We start from the raw sequence: 22,578 nt of genomic DNA, 5'->3' as shown, positions 1-22,578 counted from the left end.
AATGACAGTTGCCAAGACCCTATTTCCAAATTCACGTCCCCCTCTCAGGTTCCGGGTACACGTGACTTTCAGGGAGACACTATGGATCCCGCTACAGGAGGGGGAAGGAAGATAAAATCAGTCATAGCACCACCATCTCATGAGACTTTGCACCCACCTTTAGTAAACCCTAAAACCATGCTGCAAGGGAGGTATGACTTTTGCCATTCTGTAGGTGAGCAAAGAGGCTCAGCAGTTACACTTCTGCCCAGAGCCTGTAAGAGACAGGGCCAAGGATATGCCCAGGCTGGCCCACGGTGCCCGGGAGGGTGTGAGAGCCCGCCGTCCTCCCCAGGACTCTGCTCAGGTGCCCCGCCCAGGGCCCTCACCCTCCTCACCCAAGCCCCGAGCCGGCCGTCTGTAGACCTTCTCTCCGGACTCAAACGCGTTCACTCACGGAGCGCACGTAGGCTTCTTCCTCATGTTTACGCTCTCAATTTTTCATTATAGAAAATTAGGGAAATAAGAAAAGTTACAGGAAGGAGCCAGACACAGTCTCAGGGTCTGAAGGAACAAGTTGGCACATAGCTGCTCATTCTCTTCTGTGCATACGATTTTTTATTAATTACACATTAATTTATTAATATAACGTAGGAATTATATTAGTCACACGATATTGACAGTTTTGAAACGGCTATCAGTAACACACCTAGCATTTTCCCATGGTATTATTAACTTCTCAAGAATAAGCAGTATTCCAAAATAAGACAATTCTTTTTTCTAAGAACAAAAAGTTGTTTAAATAAAGCTTTGGAAAAATACAGAAAATCACAGGGAGCAAAGTTATTAAATGCCTACATCCACCGTCAGAGATGGCTACTGCGAACGGCTCTGTGGCACCTGGGCCCCACCGAGCCACCGGGGACCCGAGTCTCCAAGGAAAGCCTACAAACTGGCATTTCAACAAGCAGCTGGGGGAGCAGCGGGCAGGGAAATGGGGAAATGCCCTTCTAGAAGCACTTCCCCCCAACAACACGGCCCCTTGTTATGGATGGGGGCTGGGCACAGAGGGGCTTCTAAATTCTGGGATGGAAATTTTTATAAATTTTCTCTCCATCCAAGAATTTTCCCTGATTCCTGGCATTGATTGCTCCAACTGTGGTTTTATTTGTGATTTACAGAAGTGTATGAGAATCAAATATTTATTTAGGGCCTCCTGTGTGACAGACACAACGGTGAAGACCAGACCCAATGCCGCACATCTGGCTGCTGGGGACACCAGCAAGGACACAGGTCGTTAGGAGACGCAGAGAGAACCCCTGGCGTGCCCAGGGCAGGTGCACCAGGCATACCCAGAGAGTCAACTGCCCCCCAACCCGGATCCCGGCCTTCCTTCCCTTTGATTCTGCGGAGGCTTCCTCACTTAGGAAACCCTTGTCCTGCATTAGTTTACAACAAGGGCCTTTTAAGATTCTACAACTGTTCGCTCCTTTGACTTGTCCCAATTTCTGCAGTTCGCTCCACCCCTCCAGAGGGGCTCAGGGCTGCCTCGGCCGGTGCTGGCTCCCTTCAAGGGCCCTGGCTCAGATGTAAAGCCATGGTTCACTCAGTCTGTAGCAACCGAAGGTGGCCAGGCCTGACAGGCACCCTACTGTGGGAGGCAGGACCCTGGTGTGCCCGTGTGGGGCACCTGGTTTTGGGTTTATCTTCACTGTTACTTCCCTTGCTAGTGAAGATGAACTGGTAACCGGTAAATGCTTAGTTGTATAAATGTTCCATCTTTCCTTTTCTTTCTGTTTTCCTTTTTTTTTTTTTTTAAGGGTTTCTTGGGCTAGAATTTAATTAGCAACACATTCTGATGACAATTTTTTGCATGAGGGAACATAAGCACCAACTGATCAGCTCCGGGAGCGGATGCGTGGATCACCTGCCTAACAGCACAAAGAGGAAAGCAAAGGAGCCGAGCATCTTGCTGAGGAAGAAGGAAGCTTGAGACGCTAAGAAAAAACCCCTTGCCTCCCACGTGCCGGGAAGTCAGAGACTTCACAGATCTCAGGCTGAAGTGACATCCAAGGCCCTGGAGTGGCTCCAGGAGACATAATATTTGGTCTTTTTTTCTCTGGCTCCAGCAAGATGAGAACCCGGGGCATCAAGGAATGGGAGATAAATGTTAGCCTCTTCCAGGGCCTTTGGATAGAAAAAGTGATGCTAATTATGGGACAGATTGAAGTTAGTGTACGAATTAGAGACAGTCGCGGTAATAACACTATCAGCCCGCCCTGGGGCTCGGATGCTGTCCCGAACCTTTCACACTGATTAACTCACTTACTACTTAAACTCAAAACCCTGTGAGATTGCTTCTGAGTATTATCCCCACAGAGAGGGCCAGAGATGTTCGGCAACTAGTCCTATGCCGCACGGCAGGTACGAGGGAGGCCTGCATCTGCCCTCGAGCATTTGGCCTCCAGAGCCTGCTCTCTTTGGCTGCTTGCAAGCATCCGTGCCGACCCAGACCTGCAGCAGTAAGAAAACCCTGGCTTCCGAGGGCAGCACGAGAGACCAACCACGCATAGGGTCGATGGCCAGACCGTGTACGTGGGACCAGAGAACTCTGACCCACAACCTCTATAAGAAGCATCTGGCAACCAGACCGCGGCCACAGGCCTCTGCAGCCCCACCCCTGGACCAGTCAGGAGTCGGCCGTGACTGCCATCTTCTCTTCCCCTCCTAACTCAAGACAGCCAGAGAAAACCGAATACGCCCCTGAAATCAATCCCACAGGATGCCCAGCTTGTAGTATCCCACCCACAGACTCCACAGAGCACACCTGAGTCTTCCTTTTCTTCCATGACAAGCTGTCCGCCACCCCTGTCTGCTGTGAGTCTCTGCCAACCCCCAGCGCGGGTGGGGGCCCCCTTGCTGCAGCCAGCTCTGAATAAGCGGGCTTTGCTTGCTCTCCTTTGGGTTCGCTTTGCTTATTTCCCCGGGTGTAGCTTCCTATCTGTAAAATGTCAGCACATGAGGAGCGGGGTCCAGCAGGGAGAGAGCGCATCAGACCTGAGGAGGCATCTGTTATAAAATAAAATTCAGGGGCACCTGGGGGGGCTCAGTCGTTAAGCGTCTGCCTTCGGCTCAGGTCATGATCCCTGGGGTCCTGGGATCGAGCCCCGCATCGGGCTCCCTGCTCCGCGGGAAGCCTGCTTCTCCCTCTCCCGCTCCCCCTGCTGGTGTTCCCTCTCTGGCTTTCTCTCTGTCAAATAAATTTTAAAAATCTAAAAAAAAAAAAAAAAAGAAAGAAAGAAAGAAAGAAAAGCAAGGATGGTTTCGGGCAAGGTCACCTTCCCTCAGGGGGAGGAGCAGGGGTCTTATCCCCAGATTTCCTCCTCTTCCTTGGGGGGAGGGAGAGGGCCCAAGGGACCGGGTACCTCCTTGGTGGCCACCGGAACATTCCTCACTGGCCGGTTAGGACTACATTGCTGGGGGAGGGTGGCACTAGGGAAGGGTGTGGTTAGGTTAGGGATGAAGTCCTGGCTTGGCGACTTGGCCTAAGTGGCTCCGTTCTGGGCCTGTCGGTTTTCTTTTTAACACATTGCAAGATGGAGCTAAACCCTCTGGGATGGGCGGAGGCATGAGAGGAGGGAGAGATGGGCAAAGCCCACTGAGCTGCAGGACATGACAAGACCAGAGAATTGCCTTCCTTTCCTCATCCTGACAATTATTTTCTGATGCTTTGTTTTCCACATAGAGGAGTTTTCCATTTTTATGGAGTCAAATCCAACTCACTCACACATTCACGCAGTTGTGAATGGGTTGTGGGATTTCCCCTTCCCAACTCCCCACGGCTCAGCCACCCCTGACCTCCCCCACCCTTCCTGAACTTACAAACCGGGCTTTGCCCCTGGCAGGTACCAGAAAGCCTTGTCTCCCCACACATCTGCTCGCTGAGGCTCTGTGTTGGGCCCACCAGCAGATAAAGGTGGGCCTGCTCCTGCAGAGTCAGCACCCAGTGAGAGGGGAGGCCAGCGTCAACTGATGGGTGGGTCGCCGGCGGCAGGGCCTGGACCTTTCTAAAAGACCAGTCCTGTCCAGACAGCTCCTAAGCATGGGCCTTACCCCTGCCCTGAATAAAGTGCGGGACCCTTCCCTGGGTGGTGGAATCTGTCTAATCCTAACCGAAATCCTGCCCTAACCTAGCCCTTCCCAAATGGCCTCGCTCTGACCACACCTCCCCCAGCCGGGCCAAAGCCTTGGGAGCCATTTCCTCCCCACGCCCGGGGCAGTTTCGCGTCTCCTCTGTTCACACAGGCCCACCCTCCACCGTCCCTCTGGGTCACATGCTGGTGACTGACCTCCACAGTGGCTGGCACAAGTGGGGTGTTGGGCCAGGCCTTGCAGATGAGCGACGCAGGGTGGTTGAATGCATAGGGGGGGTGAGGCGGGGCAGGGCCTGATCCTGGCCTCTGGGACGCCGCGACAGCCTCCTGCCCCGGTGCCCAGCTCCTCCAGGTCCTGGCTGGGCACAGGCCCCTCTCCCCTGCCCTCGGGCAGCTCTTATCTCAGGTCCTGCTCACCACTTGCCTGTGGCCCGCCCCCTACCCCACCCCATCGCTGCGTCCAGCCCTGCACAGGATGAGACTCCAGACCGTCCCCTGAACAACCCACCCCCACCCCCACCTGGGGCCTGACCCCAACTGTTCCCTGCAGTGGGGACACTCCGCCCCGACCGGCCAGAGAAAGACGAAACCAAAGCCACAGCGCGGGGACGCGCCTACAGCACGCGACCACCGGTCCCCACACGGTGCGGGCAGTGAGGGCCCCAGGTGCTTGCCGGCGCCCTGCGCGCCCAGTGGATAGGACTGCGACCGTCCTCCGCCCGGGCCCCGCCCCGCCCGCCCTCGGCCCCGCCCCGCCCGCCCTCGGCCCCGCCCCCGCCCCCGGCCCCGCCCGCCCTCGGTCCCGCCCCCGCCCCGCCCCGCTCCCGGCCCCGGCCCCGCCCCCGAGCCACGTGACCGCCGCCAGCCTTAAGGAGAGCGGGCACCTGGACGCTGGGCGCAGCCCTGCCCGCCGCTCCTCCTCCGCTCGTCGCTCCTCTTCCGTCCGCCGCCAGCATGATGTGCGGGGCGCCCACCGCCTCGCAGCCCGCCACGGCCGAGACCCAGGCCATCGCCGACCAGGTAGGCGGGAGCAGGCGGGGCCCTGGACGGGGCTCCCCGCTGCGGGGCCCGCGGGTGCCGGCCTGGGGTCGCCTCCCAGAGCGCCTTCCAGCCGCCGAGGCCGGGCCGGCCCTCCTGGGTTCCAGCTCCACGACCGCAGCAGGTGGCGGCGCGCGGGGGACGGGCGGGCTGCGGGTCGGGGCCGCGAAGGCCTGGGTCCAGAGCGGGGAGAAGGCCCGGGGCTCCTGCTGTGACGCCCCTCCCCTGCCGCCGCCCTGGGCCCGCTGCGCCGGGCGGCCCCGGCCGGGCCCAGGTGGCTCCGCCATCCGACCGCCGTGAAGGGCGGTGACTCAGCCCCACGAGACCTGTGAAAATGAGGAATTTGCCGCGACTGCTGTGCGAGCCCCGCCTGGGCCGCGGCTCCGGGCTCTTCCCCGCAGCCGCGGCCTGGAGGGCCCAGCCCTTCCTCACCGCTCCAGCTTTTCCGGGACTAGGAAATTCCTCACTTGTCTGCGCAGTGCTGAACGTGTGTAAGGTCATTTAATGTTGACCATTGGAAAGTGACCTGGAGCAGTGGTGTTGCTGCTGGGGGAAACTGAGGCGGCCAGCCCATCTGCTGGCAGGTCTCCAAGAGGAGAGAGGCAGGGACGCCCCCTCCTGCACGCTTGCACTGACTCCTTAGGGGAGCACTCTGGGCTGCACGCAAGAAGAGCCCCCTGGGACTGACCGGCTTCGAAGACATCCTGTACCCGCGCCAATCAATGACAAGCACCTCCCAGTCCTGTCCTGGGGCCTTCCCTGGTCCTCCGCCCCCGCCCGATCCCCTGAAGGCTGCTAACTGACCTCCAGCCCCCTCTTTCTCCCGGTGGGCACTGGTGTCGGTGAGCTGCCCTTCTGCAGCAGGGCCCAGGCCTGGCCACGCTGCCTGTTGCACCACCTCTGTTCGGGTGTCCTTACCATCCCTTGCCCGCAGCCCGGGGCTTTCCTGCCTCCAGTCCCGAAGCCGGCGAAGGGAGAGGTGATTCCTTTCCCAGCACCCCCGGGCCGTTCTGAGGGTGTCACTCACACCCCCGACACACACACCCCCAGCGCCTAGTTTTGTAAACTGCAAAGTCCGTTCCGCGCAGACCTAGCATGGCGCTTGCACGAAGGAGGGGTCTCAGGTGAGCGTTCAGACGCAGGTAGGCACTGGCGGCAGGGAGACAGGCAGGTGCCACCGTGACAACGGGCAGTGGCCGGCCTTCTCCCCACCTGGCTGCCCGGAGTCCAGCCTTCTGTCCGTTCTCCCCAGCAAGGGCGCCTCCATGAAGGCCGCACAGGCAGCCTTTTGACTCACTGTGTGTAGGGATGGTGACCCCCCCCACCCCTGCCCCCCAGGAACAAGGCTGCCTCCTGCAGCCAGTGTCAACAGAAACCTCTAACGCTCTGGAACTAGCCAAGTCCCTCCCTCACGAAGTCTGCACACTGCAGTGCCTACTGTCAACAACAGTAAAATTAAAAAAAAAAAAAAAAAAAAAAAAAAAAAAAAAAAAAAAGACAAACCTGTATTCCTATGCCGTAAAGATGCTCAGTTCCTAAAAGGCCAAGACCTTGGAAAACAGGATTGACCCAAAAGTATGAATACTATTTGACATTTAAGACGAGGATCAGCTTCTGCCCAGAGGCTCTGCATCTTAAAGAAATCCCCTAAAAATGCAGCAAAGTGCTTTTTACTGCGAAGCCCTGTATCTGCTGCATCCCATGTTATGGGAGACATGCAGGAACAGCCCAGTAGTGCCCACAGTAGGGAAATAGTGAAGAGAATTGGGGCACACCTATATGATGGAAGAGTACCTTTAAATTTAATGTAAAATCTAGTTTAAAATTTTGAAAATGATTTACTTCTCGATTTTAAGAGTAAAAAATTGTATAGCCTTTCAAACAAACTGTTCAAGTGTTAAGACTGAAAACAGGTTGTAAATTTGCATATAGTACTGTAATGGTAAGAGTATGTATTTTTTAAAGATTTTATTTATTAAAGAGAGAGAGTGTGTGCACACACAAGCAGCGGGGAGCAGCAGAGGGAGAAGGAGAAGCAGACTCCCGGCTGAGCAGGGAGCCCGATGCGGGGCTTGATCCCAGGACCCCGGTATCATGACCTGAGGCGAAGGCGGATGCTTCACTGACTGAGCCATCCGGGTGCCCGTAATGGTGACAATATTAAAATATCCCATGATATTCCTAGAACAGGAAGGGCCAGTGATCTACTGAAATAGGACCATGGAAACCGGTAGATTGAAGGAATTGTTTTCTGCGCTTTATGGGGAGAGCTAAGAGTTAATGCGTCCCTCCACTATTAAAGAGCAATCGGGTTACGGAAAGTCTGTGAAGGGTAATACAGGAATCCAGTGTGTAGCATTTCACATGAGAAATAGGCTGTGTGAGCGCCTCTCACAGGAGCGAAGCCACTAAGGTTCTCCGTTCTGTCCCCTCCCCAAGGTTAAACCCCAGCTGGAAGAACGGGAAAATAAGCAGTATGCTACATTTAAGGCTGTGGAGTTCAGAAGCCAGGTGGTCGCAGGGATGAACTACTTCATCAAGGTGAGGGTCAGCCACGGGTGGCGGGTGGCCGGGAGGGTGGCAAGCAGGAAGCTGATGACCCGAAGGGATCCCCCTACCCCTATCCAGGGCCTTTGGCATGCAGGCTGGCCCAGCAGGGGCACGTGGGGTCACAGGCCCTGCCTGCCCCTCACTCACCTTAACCTCCTTCCATCTCTCCAGGTTCAAGTTGACGATGATGAGTTTGTGCACCTTCGAGTATTTCGAAGTCTTCCACACGAAAACAAGCCTGTGGCCTTGTCCAGCTATCAGACCAACAAAGCCAGGCATGACGAATTGGCGTATTTCTAGTTCCCACTCTGAATAGGGCTCGTCCATGTGGTTCTGTCCTCTGTGAATGTGTCTGGGATCAAAAATGTCGTTTCTACACGGGGCCACTCGCGGGGCGGGGGGATGTCACCACCTCTTTTGCGACTCTGTTCCTGACTTTCAGCGGGAGAGACAAAGTCAACACAGTCACTGATCTTAATTACTGTCAAAGAGGGCTTATATTCTCTTTAAATACATATTTTTAAATCTTTATGAACTTACTCCTTTGTTTGGGTGTTTTCTTTGATCTGAAACCATAATCACATAGAGGAGCGTTGGAGGTGAAGGGATGTGTTTATGCGGTGGTTTTATCGCCACGTGGCTGCTGTGCTCGGGGCCCCTCCTGGGTCACGCGCCGGCTGCAGCTGGCCAGCCCCCGCCCTCCCCCTGCGGAACTGCGCCCCGGGGGCGGGAGTTGCCCAAGGTCACAATGAGTGGGTGGAGGACCCGGGATTCCAGGAGCCTGTGTTCGAACCACAGCTACCCACACTCATGCCTTGACTTCATCCTGTCTCTAGGCTCTAGTTTCCCCCATAAAAATGAAAGGATTTGGGTAAATCTGATTCTAGACCCTTAGCTCTAGGGTACTTGGACACATTCACACACCGCCTTACGCTCTGGTAGAAATACACAGATGTGTGTGCAAGAGGCTGTAACATTTCGGGTAACAGAGGGCGTGCAGAAGAGTCAGTTGGCCTCGCTGAGCACCGGCCACCTGCAGAGTCTCTTGAACTTCTGCTCTGAGCTGCGTGTGCTCAGGGTACAGTGGAGCTCCTGGGCAATAGCACGTCTCCAGTTCTCAACAGAGGGTCCCTGCGTCAGTGACGTCAGTCCTGTGCTTGGTTTGCCCTGTGTCTCCGTTTCATAAGCAAAGGGCACAACGTTACTGTTGTCGGGAGAGAGGGAGGACTGGTGAGGTGTCTGTGTGGTTCGGGTCGTGGCAGAAAGTTGTTTTCGAGGGTTCATGTTGGTCTCGGATTCCCAAACCTCTGTGTCTGCGGCGTGGGGCACGTTGAGCTGGCTCTGCGGCTGCAGGATCGGGCTGTCTGGATCTCGAGGGAAGGAAGAGCGCGCTAGGGTAGCGTGGTGAGCAAACAGCTTCGAAGCTTTGAAGAACACCCTAATACGAGCTATGTGAGTCCTCGTCGCTGTCCTTGAACTAGAATAAAAAGCGTTCCTAACAGGCTCTTATTCTTGGCGGTCAAGCGATTTTGCATTGAAATGAAGACTGAGCATATTTTGCAACTCAGCATGGGGACAGTAATCCAGAGCTGGTCTGGGGGACGTACGCTCTTCCATCTACCCCTTGGTTCCTCAGTGCAGGGACCACCATGGGGTTCCTGTCCGTGTCTCCCTACGACAGGACTTTTCTCTAGTTCTGCAACTTACCACCAGGTAGCCCTTCGTGCCAGGCTGGTGACGCACCCCCCCCCAACCATGGCCCCTCAAACGCCTGGAATGGCCCCTCACTGAGCCCTCCTCCATTCACCCCTGGGAGTACCATCTGTTTCTCCAGAGCCAAGAAGACTGCAAAAGGGACCCGGCCCACTGCTGAGCGTCACAGACCCCAGTGCTCAAGCTCCCCAGGTGGGAACGAGCCCCCCCTGGGCCAGCAGGCGGGCGCCTTTCCCAGCTGCCCTCAGGTGAGCTTCCTCTCTCCTCCGCCCAGAATTCTCGGCGAATGTCACTTTTCCCAAACCTTTAACCTGCACCCGCCCCCCCCCCGGGCCGGACAGGTCGGCGCACTCTGCCAGCCCTGGTTCTGCCCCTCCAGGGGGCCCCCGGCTTCCCCACCAGCTCAGAGGAGCAGACCCCACCACACCCTGTCGCTAGCTGCTCCCAGAACACGGCGCCAGCGGAAAGCACAGTCAGCTGACTCAGATGGGATCAGGTGCACGTCGGCCTAGAGACAGAGGAACAAGTAACTGATGTCACTCATGCACTGGACACAATCATCGGTGTGGGTAATCGGTCACCACCAGGTGGGGTGCCTAGGAGGCTCTCACTGAGCTGCTTGGAAGTGGCATTCATGCATTTTCTGTCCTTGCAAAAGCAGGCACATGGCTCCAGCAGACAAGGGCTAGAAAAAAATGAGAATTCTAGAGGAACGTGTGAATTCCTCTATAGTCCAGGCTAGACAAAGGCTTTTGATCTACAACCCCAATTACAGACTTGGAGAACGTAATTGTAACTGATTAAGGGTTGATACTGCTAATGTATAAAGAACTCTTAAAAGTGGGGAGAAAAAGATGAAAAATCCTATTGTAAAATAATCAAAGACCTGAACACAATCACAACAATTATTAAAATGCCCACGTAACACTTTTTTAAGAGATTGATTGATTGGAGAGAGAGAGAGAGAGCCCACAGAGGGAGAGGGAAAGGGAACAGCAGGGAGCCCGATGTGGGGCTCGATCCCAGGAGCCCAGGATCATGGCCCGAGACGGCGGGCAGATGCTTCACCGACGAGCCCCCCAGGCGCCCCTCCGTGTAACAGTCTTCCTGAGAGAAGAGCAGAGTGAAACCGTGCTGAGGCCGTCTCCGGCCTGCTGCCCTGGCAAACGTCCGGAACCCTGTGACCCCCCAGTGGGCTGGGAATGCAAACAGGTGCCCGCCCTGTGCAGGAACTGGGGGCCTGCCGGGTACATGGCCTTCCAGCTGGCGCCCCCACTGCACGGGGGCCCCGAGCACAGAGTTGGCAGCGGCTGGCAGGCAGGTGGTTGGCAAGTGACCACATGATGGAGGAGGGGACTCCTCATCTGATTCAGGGCTTCCTGTCACTGTACCGTACCCGGCCCACCTCTGCAGGCCCCAGGCGTCCCCAGCCCGTCCATCCCAACCTGCCCTGGCCTCCGCTGCGGCAGCTCTGGTACCGATGTCCAGCCCGGTGGGACCCACACCCACCCTGGGGCGAGGCAGCACACCTCCAAAGCCCAGGGGCGCTCGCCCCTGTGGGGTGGACTTCGACCCATTGGAGAAGACGGGAGACCTGGAAGCCCGGCAGGCCGCCCGGCCAGCTAGGTCACACCCTGTCGGGCATCTTCTCTCGCTCTCCCTGCCTGGCCCCTTTTCCTATCCTCACCTGCCAGCCTGGGATGGCACCCCCGCCCCCCATACTACCGTGCTCAAGAGTGGGGCTAGGCTAGGCTCTTTTCTGGGAACCCAGTCTGGGAAAGCCCGAGGTGGTGTGGTCTCCAGGCCGGCCTTCCCAACCCCCCCAGGGGAAGCCCGAACCAGGAATCCTCCCGATGGTTGAGGTTTGACAGCCATGCGTGGTCCTCCGCTGGATCTTCCATGCAGAGCCTCAGAGACGGGTGACTGTGTGAGGACCCAGGTACTTCACACCCCTAGGACGCAGAGGGCTAAAGTGGGTCCCCCCGGGGGATGGCCCCAAACCTGCGGAGGTTACCTTACTTGGCAAGGGGACATTTCAGATGTGATTGAGCAAAGGCTCTTGCGTTGGAGCGGTGATCCTGGACTCTCTGGGGGGGCCCAATGTCATCCCAGTGTCCTCAGAAGAGGAGGCAGGGGTCAGAGTCAGACCACAGAGGCTACAGTGCTGGCTGTGATGTGGGGGGCCACGAGCCAGGAATGCAGCCCCTCTAGAAGCTGGAAAAGGCGGAGAGTACCTTCTCCCCGGAGCCTCCAGGAGGAAGCGGCCCTGCCCGCCTATCGTGACCTGTCTGCCCTCCACGCTGTGGGTGCGTCAGCGTCGCTCTAAGCCACCGCATCTGTGGAAGTGTGTTACGCCAGCCCCACACAGTCGTCCACCAGGAGGGCCTGCGGGCCCACGAAGGGGCATGGGAGAGTCCGCAGCGGGTTCGAGAGGTGCAGTGGGACATTTCAAGACATAAAGCGATTCCCGTGTTCTCTCCCACCCTCCTCCGCCTCTCTGGCAGGCAAGGAGCCTGGTGTTCCTGGAGACTGCCTGCGGATTTATTCGCAAAGGTGTGGGTGAACCACAGTGGGAGCCCGGTACCTGTCCGGCCAGTACGGCCAGCGCCGTCACCACCCAGGGGTGAGGGAACTGAACCCCAGGCACTGGAACCCAGAAGGAGCAGTGACACAGAACAGTGGCTAAAGCTGGTTCCCAGAGTCTGGCCCGGAGGGGCTGGGGAAAGGGAGTCCCACCCGCTTCAGCACCCCGCCCTCAGGCGGAGCTCACAGGCCAGCCCCCAGGGCACGGAGCAGATGAGCGAGGAGAAGTGGGCCTCGGAGGGTGGGTCAGGTCCGGTCGTCCGGCAGGCTCATTCCTTTAAGAGGGGAGCATGTTCAGGGCCTCATCCCATGCGTCTCAGCAAGAAGCACTGCTGCGCGGGCGGGCGGGCGGGCGGGCTGTCCGGGGGGCCGAGGGGCTTCAGGTACTAGGGGATAATTAATGGGGAGTTCCTCACAGGAAAAGACATCACTGCACTGCAAAAACATCATCAGAAAGAGATTTATTTGTGGATAATCACGAGTCAATAGCACACAGACACGGACCTTACAGTGCCGGTAGGGACTTTGTGGACATCCACACACGCACCGAGGGTAGGGCTGGAGACCCCGGGGCTGCCCAAACCACCAGCTGGACCTCAGAGACCCTCCCTCCCTCTCCCACGCAGCCGCCGCCGCCACCATCCGAGTTCACTTCCGGGAAGGCCCCGGCCAGCACTGGCCAGGCTCTGAGTCAGCGCCTCCTCGGTCCTCCTGTCTGTCCAGTTTTGCAATCATTGGCCAAAATCCCAACTAAAAGTCTAAATTAGAAAGTATGCAGCTGTACGGTCAAAAGCATTCACAACGTCATCCACACACTCCTCATCCTTGGGGGCTAGATGTCGTACACGAGGGACTCACCTTCCGCTCCCAAGGGTCACATCTACGCTGCCAGTCAGGACAATGGTCCCAGGTATTTTGTGGGGGGTCTATAGTCCTGCTGCGCATTTTGCTTCCCCTCTGTTCTTTGGGATATGCTGAAGGCTGAGACCAGGCCCAACTCTCCATTTCTTTCCCTGGGCAATCACCCTCCTCGTGCCAGGAGCTGGGTCCCACGTGAGAAAGTAAATACAGTGGCTTTGAAGCCAGGGACCTTGTTCCACAGCTCAGAACAGCGTGGGTGGCGGGGGGCACCCCAGCTCCCTCCCCAGACTGCCCGGCTCTGCAGAGCATGCGGCTTAGAGGTTTAGGGTGGCAGACTCCCCTCTCTGTTCCTCAGCTCAATTCTGCTGGGCGAAGAGCAGGGACCCATGCTCTCTGGCTTCACGGGCAACCTGAGGGACAGTGAGTGACGCCCTCGCCAGGTAAGTGGCCCACAGCCTCAGGAAGGCCTTTCCCACCAGAATGGGCTTCCGGATGCAGAAGGTGGAAACCTGCCCCATACTGGTGTGGGGCCAAGGGCAGAGAGGAGCTGCAGTTGACCTTGCTCACCCCCACCCAAAGTTCACTGGCAGCCGGGGCTCAGGGACGAACACAAAGTCTCCTGCTCTGAGCTCAGGGCTCTGCTGGTCTCCGACAGTGGGAAAGGTTTTAAAATGTGTTTACCCTGCCAGAATTTTATTTTATTTTTTTTAAAGATTTTATTTATTTATTCATGAAAGACAGAGTGAGAGAGAGAGAGAGAGAGAGAGAGGCAGAGGGAGAATCAGGCTCCCAAGGAGCAGGGAGCCCGATGCGGGACTCGATCCCAGGACCCTGGGACCATGACCTGAGCCGAAGGCAGACACTCAACCATCCGAGCCACCCAGGCGCCCATACCCTGCCAGAATTTTAAAAGAAAATTCTGGGAAGAACTTTCTGTTAATACAAAGTTTGGAAATATTCTCTAAGTCGGAACTAAAGTCACTCATCAAATTCTGTCTTAAGCAAAGGAACACGTTGTGTCGTTTGTGAGTACAACCTCAGGACAGGCAGGGAGGTGGTGGTTCATGAGACTGATTTAATCAGCATCAGCACACAGTAAAACGGAAACGGTTTTATACTGAGAACCGCCTGCACAAGTCCACAGGGAGACACGCGCACGAGCAGCCTGGCATTTTAGGAACCTGGCCAGCCCGCTGCAAGCACAGCCCCTGGGGAGCAGACCCCAAGACCGGGCTCCAGTCACTGGAGAGCTTGTGCACTACTGAAGCGCCCCCTACAGGGGTGGTGAGGTGTGCAAGCACAGAGGTGGGGCCCGGACCCTGCCTAGTCACCCCCTGCCGGCAGAGGCTGCAAGTGCAGGGCTGGATTCTGCAACCATAGTGAGCTCTCTATAATACAAACACGCACGGGTTCAGGACACTTCTCACCTGCACAGACACTCCGACTGCTCGACTGCCTGACTGCCCATGCCACAAAGTGACCACAGCACAGACACACACATGCGCACACCAGCTCTGTGGCCACATGTGTGCAGGCATTTGATCACTGTGCCCCTGTGCTTCCAGGGTCCAGCCTGACCAGTGACCTCAGGGCAGAAATGAAGTAGGAGGTCTCCTGGGGGAGTGTCGTCCCTCCAGACCAACCAGGCCCAAGCGCGAGGCTTCCGGGCTTGGGGCAGTGGACCTGGCCTCCCAGAGCTGCCCGCCCAGGGGATGCGGTTCCTTCTGAGCGCCCAGCCGGCTCATACATCTACTGTGCTCCCTCTATGAACACACAGGACCTGGCTCCGTAGGGAAGTGTTAGTGCAAAGAGCTGCATGGAGTGAGTGACAGGATGAGAAGGGAGGCCCCCTGCAGCCTGGCAGCGGGAGGTGGCATGCAGTGAACACTGGTGGGCTCCGCAGCCATGCCCCTCTGGTGGGCAGAGCAGAGCCTGGGGGCCACACGGCTCCCACCTAGACTCAGACGGCGAGGACCACACTCGCAGCGTCCTGCTTTGCGCACGATCCCCTCTGCCCACTCAAACTTCCTTCCCCGATTTCTGGCCCAGGCAGGTAATGGGGTGGGGGGTTCCCATCGAAACCCCGTCCCACGGGGAGGCGTGCTTAAGGGACGCCCAAGCAACCAGGTGGGGGGCAGAGAAGGAAGACAGGGACTCCCAGCTCTTCTGGTGTGGGAAACAGAGTGCTCACAGGGGGCCTCTGATTCAGGCCGACGTAGACCCCAAGCCCCAGGCGGGTGGTCCCATCAAAGGGCAGGAAGGACAAGGAGAGGGTGTGCTCATGGTGCCAATCCAGCAGTCAGAATGCTGTCACCTCCTTTACTGTACATTTCATCTGGGAGTGAACACGAGGTCGAGCAAGGAGGTATGGCAGAGTCAGGAGTGGCCTCGGGACACCCAGTGATGCCAGGGCCCAGCCGCCTGGCCCTGCTCCCCCCCGCCTCCTCCCCAGAGGCAAGGATTCACCCTGCCCTCCATCCCCAGCACACAGCATTACTTCTCCTGCATGATGGAGGTGGGAGGGGGTCGCACATCTGCACTGAGCACTCAGGCATCGTGGTGCAGGCAGCGCGCTCTGGCCTCCGGCCGAACATGAAAAGCACCCACCACGTATTCATGAGGGCAGTTTCACCAAACCACACTCAGTCCATCGAATAATCAGCCGGTGTTTTAAAAACTGGTTGCAGCAAATTTAAGAACAGGACGAGAAAAGCATCATTTGTATCATCGCTGACATATATTACAAAAATAATGCAGATTAACACGATTACCTTAGCAGAACTTGGCAATGATTTTTGAAAATGGTTTTTAAAAAAGGATAGTTTGTAATTCATCTTTAAGTTCACAGAAGCTTTGAAAAACTATTGAAATCTGTACTCTGGTCATAAGCAGGCGATTTAGGACCAATACATCTCTCATCTCAAAATATATAATTATTACTTTGCATGTTACTAAACTATGGAAAGTAGAAACAAAGATTAATTCTAATTTGGACCCAACCTGTATAAAAAAAAAACCACTGCTAATGACCATGGTGGACTTCTGGGTGGGAAATTCTAAGCACAGACAAGCCAGGGCCTCTATGTGCACGGAGGACCGAGCCTAGGATCGCATGGGCTCAGCAGCAGCACGGGATACACACACCTTGCTGGGAGCTGGAGGGTTGGACAGTCTCCCAAGGAGGCTCCCAGGACCCTGGGATCATGACCTGAGCCGAAGGCAGACGCTTAACAGCTGAGCCACCCAGGCACCCCTGAATGTTTCTACAGGAGCCCCGCACTCTGCAGAGGCTCTCAGGATGCCCGGTTCCAGCTGCCGAGTGCAGAGCGCCCGACACCACCTCTCCCAGTGCTCGGGGCTTCACAGTCAGAGGAGACAGAGGAAAACGTCCTGGATCCCGCCAGAAAGTTCACGATGTGACAGGAAGCTTTATGAGTGGAATAATTATCATCCTACATATAGTAAAGGGAAGCAAAGGAACTGAGTGGAACACAAAGGCTAAGCCTCTGAAATAAAAGATAAAGAACAGGGAATCGAACGGGGTTTGCGGGGTGTGCCCCAAGGCCACCGGACACACACACGGCGAGCCCTTCTGCCCTACACCATAGCTCCGGGGAGGCTTTTCCGTCGTCCCACTGGGGAGAGACACATTTAGATTCCTTCCCCTTCCCCTTGCTCTCGACATGAAAAAAGAGGGGGAGAAACTTGCTGGCTGGTGGCACGGCCATCTCCCCAGCTCTGCTTGGCAGTGACAGGCGGCCGGGCTCTGCCCCAGGGCTAAGCGGAGCCCGGTCCTCAGAACCAGGACACAGGACAGGGACACAGACACCCTGACCTGAGCCCGCTGTGGGAGCCAACCGCCGAGCCTGTGCACGGGCTGTCGGGCACTCATGCATAAGTTAAGACACTCAGGACGTGGACAGACTGGGAAGAAAGAAAAGTGCATGGAACAGCATGGAGCCAGCGTTTCTTGGTTCTGGGGAGTCTTCATCGGAGTGGAGAACACAGCACTGAGGGGGTGGCAGTGGTCCGGAGGCCACGGGCAACTGCCGCAGAAGGGGGTGCGGGCTGCACGACGGGACCTGCATGGGGGCTCCCTGGGGAGGGCTTGCTTTCCCAGGGGCCGCCATCTGCCCCCCTCCATCCTGCAGGCTGTGGGCTCCTGGGAGAGGAGTACCCCCCCGGGTGGGGATGGGGGCTCGGGGGCCAGGTGCTGAGGTTGAGGCAGGCTGAGTCTTCAGGATGGGCACCCCTCCCTGCTTGCAGCCACACCTGGGGGTCCTCAAACTTCTGGGCAAAGTGGGGCCAGGGAGGTGGCCCCAGGAGTGGACAACCAGCCTGGTGTCAAAACCTAGGTTGTGGCCTCTGCCAGAGGCATCTGGGAGCTGCTCCCCTGGCGCTCTGCCCCAGCCCCTCCCCGAGGTGCTGACACCCTCTCCTGTGAGGGGCGGGCGCAGCTGCAGCTGGCTTTTCGAGGGGCCTCTTGCTTCCTGGCTTCTGGCTGGCACAGAATGCGGAACCGAGCAGGGAAGGGCAGGCATCCCCCGCTGCCCTCCTGTACCCATCTCTGCACCGGCACCATGGCTCGATGCATCTGTTCCTGGCAAGGCGGGGGGGGGGGCAAACACAGTGCGTACTCGACCTGCCGTGCCACAAAACAGGGAACACATGTGCTAGTCCTCCCACAAGCTGTCCTTGACCCACAGGACCTTTCCTCGTCTCCATCATGTCACCCAGCAGGTCCCCGGGCCCACAGATGGGCATGACACGTGCAGACCAGTCTGAATGTTCAGGGTCCCGGAAAGGTGCCCCCCAGCATGACTGCACAGTGCCTGGGCGTGCCGGGCCAGCTGCTGTCAATCCGTCCCCGCAGGGAAACCTTCCCTGGTGACCTACCCAACAGCTAAGTGACAAACAAAATGTCTGAAGTGGGAGCAGAGAGGGTCAGGTCAGAAAGACAACACAGAGATTTGGCATAATTCTTCCAGACGCAAATGGTTAGGACCCAAGTCTTCCTTGGGGACACACAGAGCCCGGGCTCCCGCAGCCCCAGCCCACTCGGGACGGGACTCACCGCACCCCAACAGTAGAGCCGCGGGGGGCCGCGTTCCCCAAATTACAGATTTCTGTGATTGCTTTGTTACTTTTGAAAAGCACGACCAGCACATTTTCACAATAAGACCAGTTGATGCCGGACACTCATAAAGGAAAAAAGACCACGTTTCAGTCACAGCTCTAAGGCAGACGCTACATTTTCACAGGACGACAAGGGAGACACCACACGCCGGGCACTGGGGTGCGGAACACGGGCCTCACAGCACTGTGGCCTGGACCACGATCTCCGGGTTCTCTATGTCCTTTTTGCTCTGGACCATCTTCAGCTCCAGCTGCGCCGGGCTGGGCCTCAGCCCTCCCGCTGCCTGGGCTATAGGACAAAGCGTCAATGACAGGGACAGAGCAGAAGCTACCCCGACGTTCCTTCCCCCTTCCCTTGCCCGAGTGAGCCCTGACAGCCCACATCACCTCTGGAGCTCCCATCCCGGGCTCACACTCCACAGGCTGGCCCCTGCCCCTGTGCCAAGGCCAGAGGTGGCGGCAGGAGCCTCAGAGACCCTGCTGCCAGCACCAGAGCTGTCTCTCCCGCTCCCCGCCTCTGCTCTAGGTGCCAACCACCTCACGCACCCTTGGCCCTCGCCAGGAGGTACCTTTTGCACATTTGATGGTCCGCTGCAGAACGTGGTGCATGGCAGACACGGTCTTCTCACAGGCCACCTGTGGGGAAGGGGGGCACAGGAGACACACACACCTTGTGGCTCCCCCATTCCCATGATGCCCAGAGTCCGGATGGGGTCTTCTGCGTCCACAGCACTGTCTCCACCCCAAGTCACCAAGGCACTGGCTTTACCATCACATGCTCCCCACCCTGGGATGGCTCACCACAAAGATCCTGGGAGAGCTGGGCAAATGCCTGCATGCTAAAATTAACCGCCTCCCTCTGGCCCGTGTACTCTGGGGAAGGGCTGAGACTTAGGACCTGTCGATTTTGTCTGGCGTACAGTAGGTGCTTAATACAAGTGTTTCCGGAATGAAGTAGTTGTGAAGAATCTACACGGAAAAGAGTTCCTACCCCAGAGTTGGCCAAGGTCATTGCTTGCTGGCATCTCAAAGTCAAAGACTCAGGGCTTCGCAGGAGCTGGGAAAGTGAGTGGAACGCCCTCCCACGCAAATCCGGGACCCAGGGCTGTGCTGAACCTGGATTTAGCCTCAGGCAGCCCAGCAGCAAGGCCTCCACTGGGCACCAGCTGGCCAAGGTGCCCTGTACCAGAAGGAACGCCCACGGCTGCCAACTAAAACAGCAGGTCTGTGCTCACCCTCATCCCTGGGTGTCGGGGGCCGGGGGGGGGGCACCGGCCAGGACACAGCACATTAGAGCTTCACATCACAGCACCTGTCCCTGAGCCCTGTAGGCAAGAGGGGCCGGGCTCTGCCCAAGCCCTGCGTGGCACAAGTGGGACTGATGTCATAGGGAGGGTACGCGCCTGCCCCCGGGGGGAGACGGGGCCCCTCCTGGTATCCAGTAAAGACAGCTTGAGGGGAACCCACTTCCAGATCCCAGCTCGAAGTTCCTCCTTCCTCCAGTGGACCCAGCACAGATGAGGCATGCTTTGTCTCTCTTAAGCACCCCTCACAGCTGCCCCTCCTGTGCACATTCCAGAGATGGGGGCCTCCTCTTCTGCCACCATATTATGCAGAGAGGGGCCCAACGGCTGGGGTGGCCTTGTGCACAGCGGGTCTCCAGTTCTGTGGTTCTAACAATGCCGAAGGAAGACACAGCATGACTGATGTCATAGAGCAACTATACGGCATGTGGTGCCGAAAGAGGTCAGAGAATGCAGCTGTCACTCCTGAGCTTCACGACAGAACACACGGGAAAGACCCCCGACACCCCACACCCCAATTTACCAGATCAGCAGCAACTGCTCCCCTTGCCCAGCAATGCCTGTGCAAAATGGCTTTCTCTCTACACACATGCATTTGTGGACTTTTACACGTGGTGTGGGGAGTGGGGGGAGAGATGGACACACAGACGTCTCTCGAGTCTGACCTCGGAGCCCCGTCCCTCATCCCTCTGAGGGGACTCCCAGCCTCTGAGTCTATCGAGTCACTGGGGCAATGACATTTCAGGGCAAACGCTGACTGGGCTGCTCTCCTGGGAGATGCTCCTAGTTACAGACTCACTGAGGCCACAACGACCCCTCTCAGGCCTTGGCTCACAGCCCCGGGACCTCATCTGGCTCAGGACTGCCCCGTAGCTGGACCCAGCCGACTCCAGCATGATGTACGCAGTCCTCCTGTTTAAGCCCCTGCAGCACCCAGATCATCCCTGCAGGGAGGGGCTCATCCTGCTGACCTTGAGGTTGTTGGGGTGTTTGTGCGTCCACGCCAGGAGCATGGCGGCGAAGAGGTCCCCGGTGCCCACAAAGACCGCATCGACCTTGTGCATCTCCATGCGGATGCGTTCTGTCACCACAGAGCCATCGGGTTTCCCTGGAGGAGGAGAACACGGCCAGTGGGCCCTAACACCCTGGGCCAGCAGAGGACTGGGAACTGGCCTGCCCCCCTCCCCACTTCTCCCTTGCACGGTGGCAAGGAGGGCCAGTGTTGCCTCTCAGGGGCTCACTGGGACGGACACCCCATCCCCAGGAGGCATGTGGATACTGGAACCCCCGGCAGGATGGCCTGGGGGAGCATGGCACAAAGGGACCAGCACCTGTGACAGGATGCAGAGGGAACCCACGGCCGGAGGAGTAATGAGGGCGCCTAGAGCCATAGGGACCGTGGACTCACTGAAATGGGGGGGTGTGTGCGGGAGTGCATGGGGTGTGGGGCATGCTCTCCCACAGACACAGAGGGAGTGGTGAGGAGGCCGCGTGCCCTCTGGGGCAGCGAGTGTGACCCCGACCTCGTGTGTCGTTTTGGCACTGTGCAGAAACACCAACTCAGGTGGCATTTACATGATCAACGATCGACACATGAGGCCCCACAGGCCCTCCCAGAACTTACGAATCCTCTGGCTCCCCAGCGCAGTCAGGTAGTCACTGCCCCTCGGTGAGGACAGGTTGGAGCTGGTGATGACCACCGTGTCAGGGCCCATCGCGTGCAGCTCGTCCATGACCTGCCGGGGCACAGGGGGTGCATCAGCCGCACCTTGGCCACCTTTGCCAGGGCTCCCAGTTGCCCGAGCAGCCAGGCACCACCGGCCCTTGTGCCAAGAATGCACTTTAACCGGGCTTGGCTTGATGGAGTGGAGACCAGAGGCTCTGAACGTGAGGAAACAGCCCGCGCGTGCTGAGTGGCAGCTTGTCAGGTGGGAGCCACCAGCCCCATGCCCTCTGCTTGAAGCCTGAAGCTGTACCTCTGCTGGACCCCACACCCAACTGCACTCCCATTCAGAGGAAGGTGCCAACCCCGCCCCGGATGGGCTGTCTTTTCTCATCTGGCTCCACACAGCCCATCAAGCCCTCCCAGAACACAGGCCTTGGGACGAGACACCCACTGGGTAAACCGGGGGCTCAGGAGAGTGCTGGCCTAGCCCGAGGGGCGTGCTACTCTCAGGGAATGGGGGCTCAGGGAGGAGGCAGCTAGCCGCTAGGCCGCCCGCCCGCTGGGGGTCACTCTGAGACCCGGAAAGGCTCTCATGTGGACCCTGAAGTGGGCACTGGCGTTCGGGCTTTCCACTCCTGGGGCCAGTGCGGATCCGCACTCAGGCTCCCCTGGCCCAGCGGAACGGTCCCCCGCGTCACCCCATGTGGCTGCGCCACGACCCTCCTCAGCCCTGGGCCTAGGAGCCGGGGAGAAAACCGACCAGGGAGTCACGCGGCGGTGACCTCCCACCGAGGAGCTCTCCCGTCGCGGCTGGAGGAGGGCCCTGCCGTCCTGGAGCAACAGCCTCAGACCGGGGCTCGTGGCCGCTCAGGCGGCACGCTCTGCTCCAGAGCCCCGCGCAGGCTGCGGGCCGTGCGTTCCCGGCCTCACGCGTGGGGCGCGTCCACCCAAAGCACCGCCTCGAACTCTCGGCGCGTGCGGCTGCGTCGGGCACCTGACTCTGAGGCCCCAGGGTGCGGGGGCCCTCAGAGCGGAGAGGGGGGCTCCGCCGTTCCCTCCGCACGCGGGGGAGACAGAGGCTCCGCAGCCCCTCGGGCCTGCCGCGCCCGTGCCTGGGCCCGCTACTCGGATCTGGCTCCTGACGAAGAGAGGCCACGGCTCCGACGGGGCCCAGCCATGGACGGCGGAGCGCCCTGCTGTGCCGGACCCGGTCCGCCGCTCGGGCACGTGGCCCAGGAACTCCATCTAAGGCTACATGACAGGCCAGCAACAAGTTCCACGGGGGAAAGTTGAAAAGAACCTCAGAGAAGAAACCCCACCTGCCTCACTTCCAGGCGGCCTCTCCCGTCAGTGGGCCCTGCGGCGGGTCCCGGATGTGCCCACCTGGCCCCAAAGGTGCAAGCCAACACCCTGGATAAGCCTCCTCGTGCACACAGACACCTGCACACGTGTGCCCAGACAGCACAGCACCGCACCTCCGTGCATACGCACACACCAACACCCCCACGTGCCAGCCACGCACACGCCCTCTTGCTGGTCTCTGCCGGACCTCGCCTGGCACAGATGGTTTCTGGGCTCTTCCTCTCTGTCTACA

At 58.2% G+C, this 22,578-nt stretch overlaps 2 protein-coding genes across 3 annotated transcripts in view; one reads left to right on the top strand and one right to left on the bottom strand.

The window, feature by feature from the left end:
* The first annotated feature begins 4,983 nt into the window (after positions 1-4,983).
* Positions 4,984-8,252, top strand: CSTB (cystatin B). Its single transcript, XM_025863473.2, has 3 exons — positions 4,984-5,153; positions 7,611-7,712; positions 7,893-8,252. Exons 1-3 carry the CDS (start codon positions 5,088-5,090, stop codon positions 8,019-8,021), a joined length of 297 nt encoding a protein of 98 aa, XP_025719258.1. The 5' UTR covers positions 4,984-5,087; the 3' UTR covers positions 8,022-8,252.
* A 4,211-nt stretch (positions 8,253-12,463) lies between these two features.
* Positions 12,464-22,578, bottom strand: part of PDXK (pyridoxal kinase) — a 31,972-nt gene continuing 21,857 nt past the window's right edge. For both annotated transcript variants that reach the window (XM_073887028.1, XM_025863530.2), the window contains 4 exons: positions 20,943-21,054; positions 20,290-20,426; positions 18,584-18,650; positions 12,464-18,303 (listed from right to left, as the gene is read on the bottom strand). In XM_073887028.1, coding sequence (XP_073743129.1) covers positions 18,191-18,303; positions 18,584-18,650; positions 20,290-20,426; positions 20,943-21,054 — 429 coding nt within the window. In that variant the 3' untranslated portion in view covers positions 12,464-18,190. The remainder of the gene's footprint in view (positions 18,304-18,583; positions 18,651-20,289; positions 20,427-20,942; positions 21,055-22,578) is intronic.

The sequence above is a fragment of the Callorhinus ursinus genome, unplaced genomic scaffold, assembly GCF_003265705.2.
Source record: "Callorhinus ursinus isolate GAN/ISIS: 27379988/994484 unplaced genomic scaffold, GSC_fseal_2.0 scaffold75, whole genome shotgun sequence".
Classification (NCBI taxonomy): domain Eukaryota; kingdom Metazoa; phylum Chordata; class Mammalia; order Carnivora; family Otariidae; genus Callorhinus; species Callorhinus ursinus.
Note: the sequence above shows the minus strand (reverse complement) of the source record. Positions and strands in the feature narration are given on the sequence as shown.

What these genes read in the sequence shown, in the direction of transcription:
- CSTB (XM_025863473.2), top strand. Translation starts at nt 5,088, where the DNA reads ATGATGTGCGGGGCGCCCACCGCCTCGCAGCCCGCCACGGCCGAGACC. An exon ending in CCCAGGCCATCGCCGACCAG is followed by an intron (nt 5,154 to 7,610) that starts GTAGGCGGGAGC and finishes CCCCTCCCCAAG; the next exon opens with GTTAAACCCCAGCTGGAAGA. An exon ending in GGATGAACTACTTCATCAAG is followed by an intron (nt 7,713 to 7,892) that starts GTGAGGGTCAGC and finishes CCATCTCTCCAG; the next exon opens with GTTCAAGTTGACGATGATGA.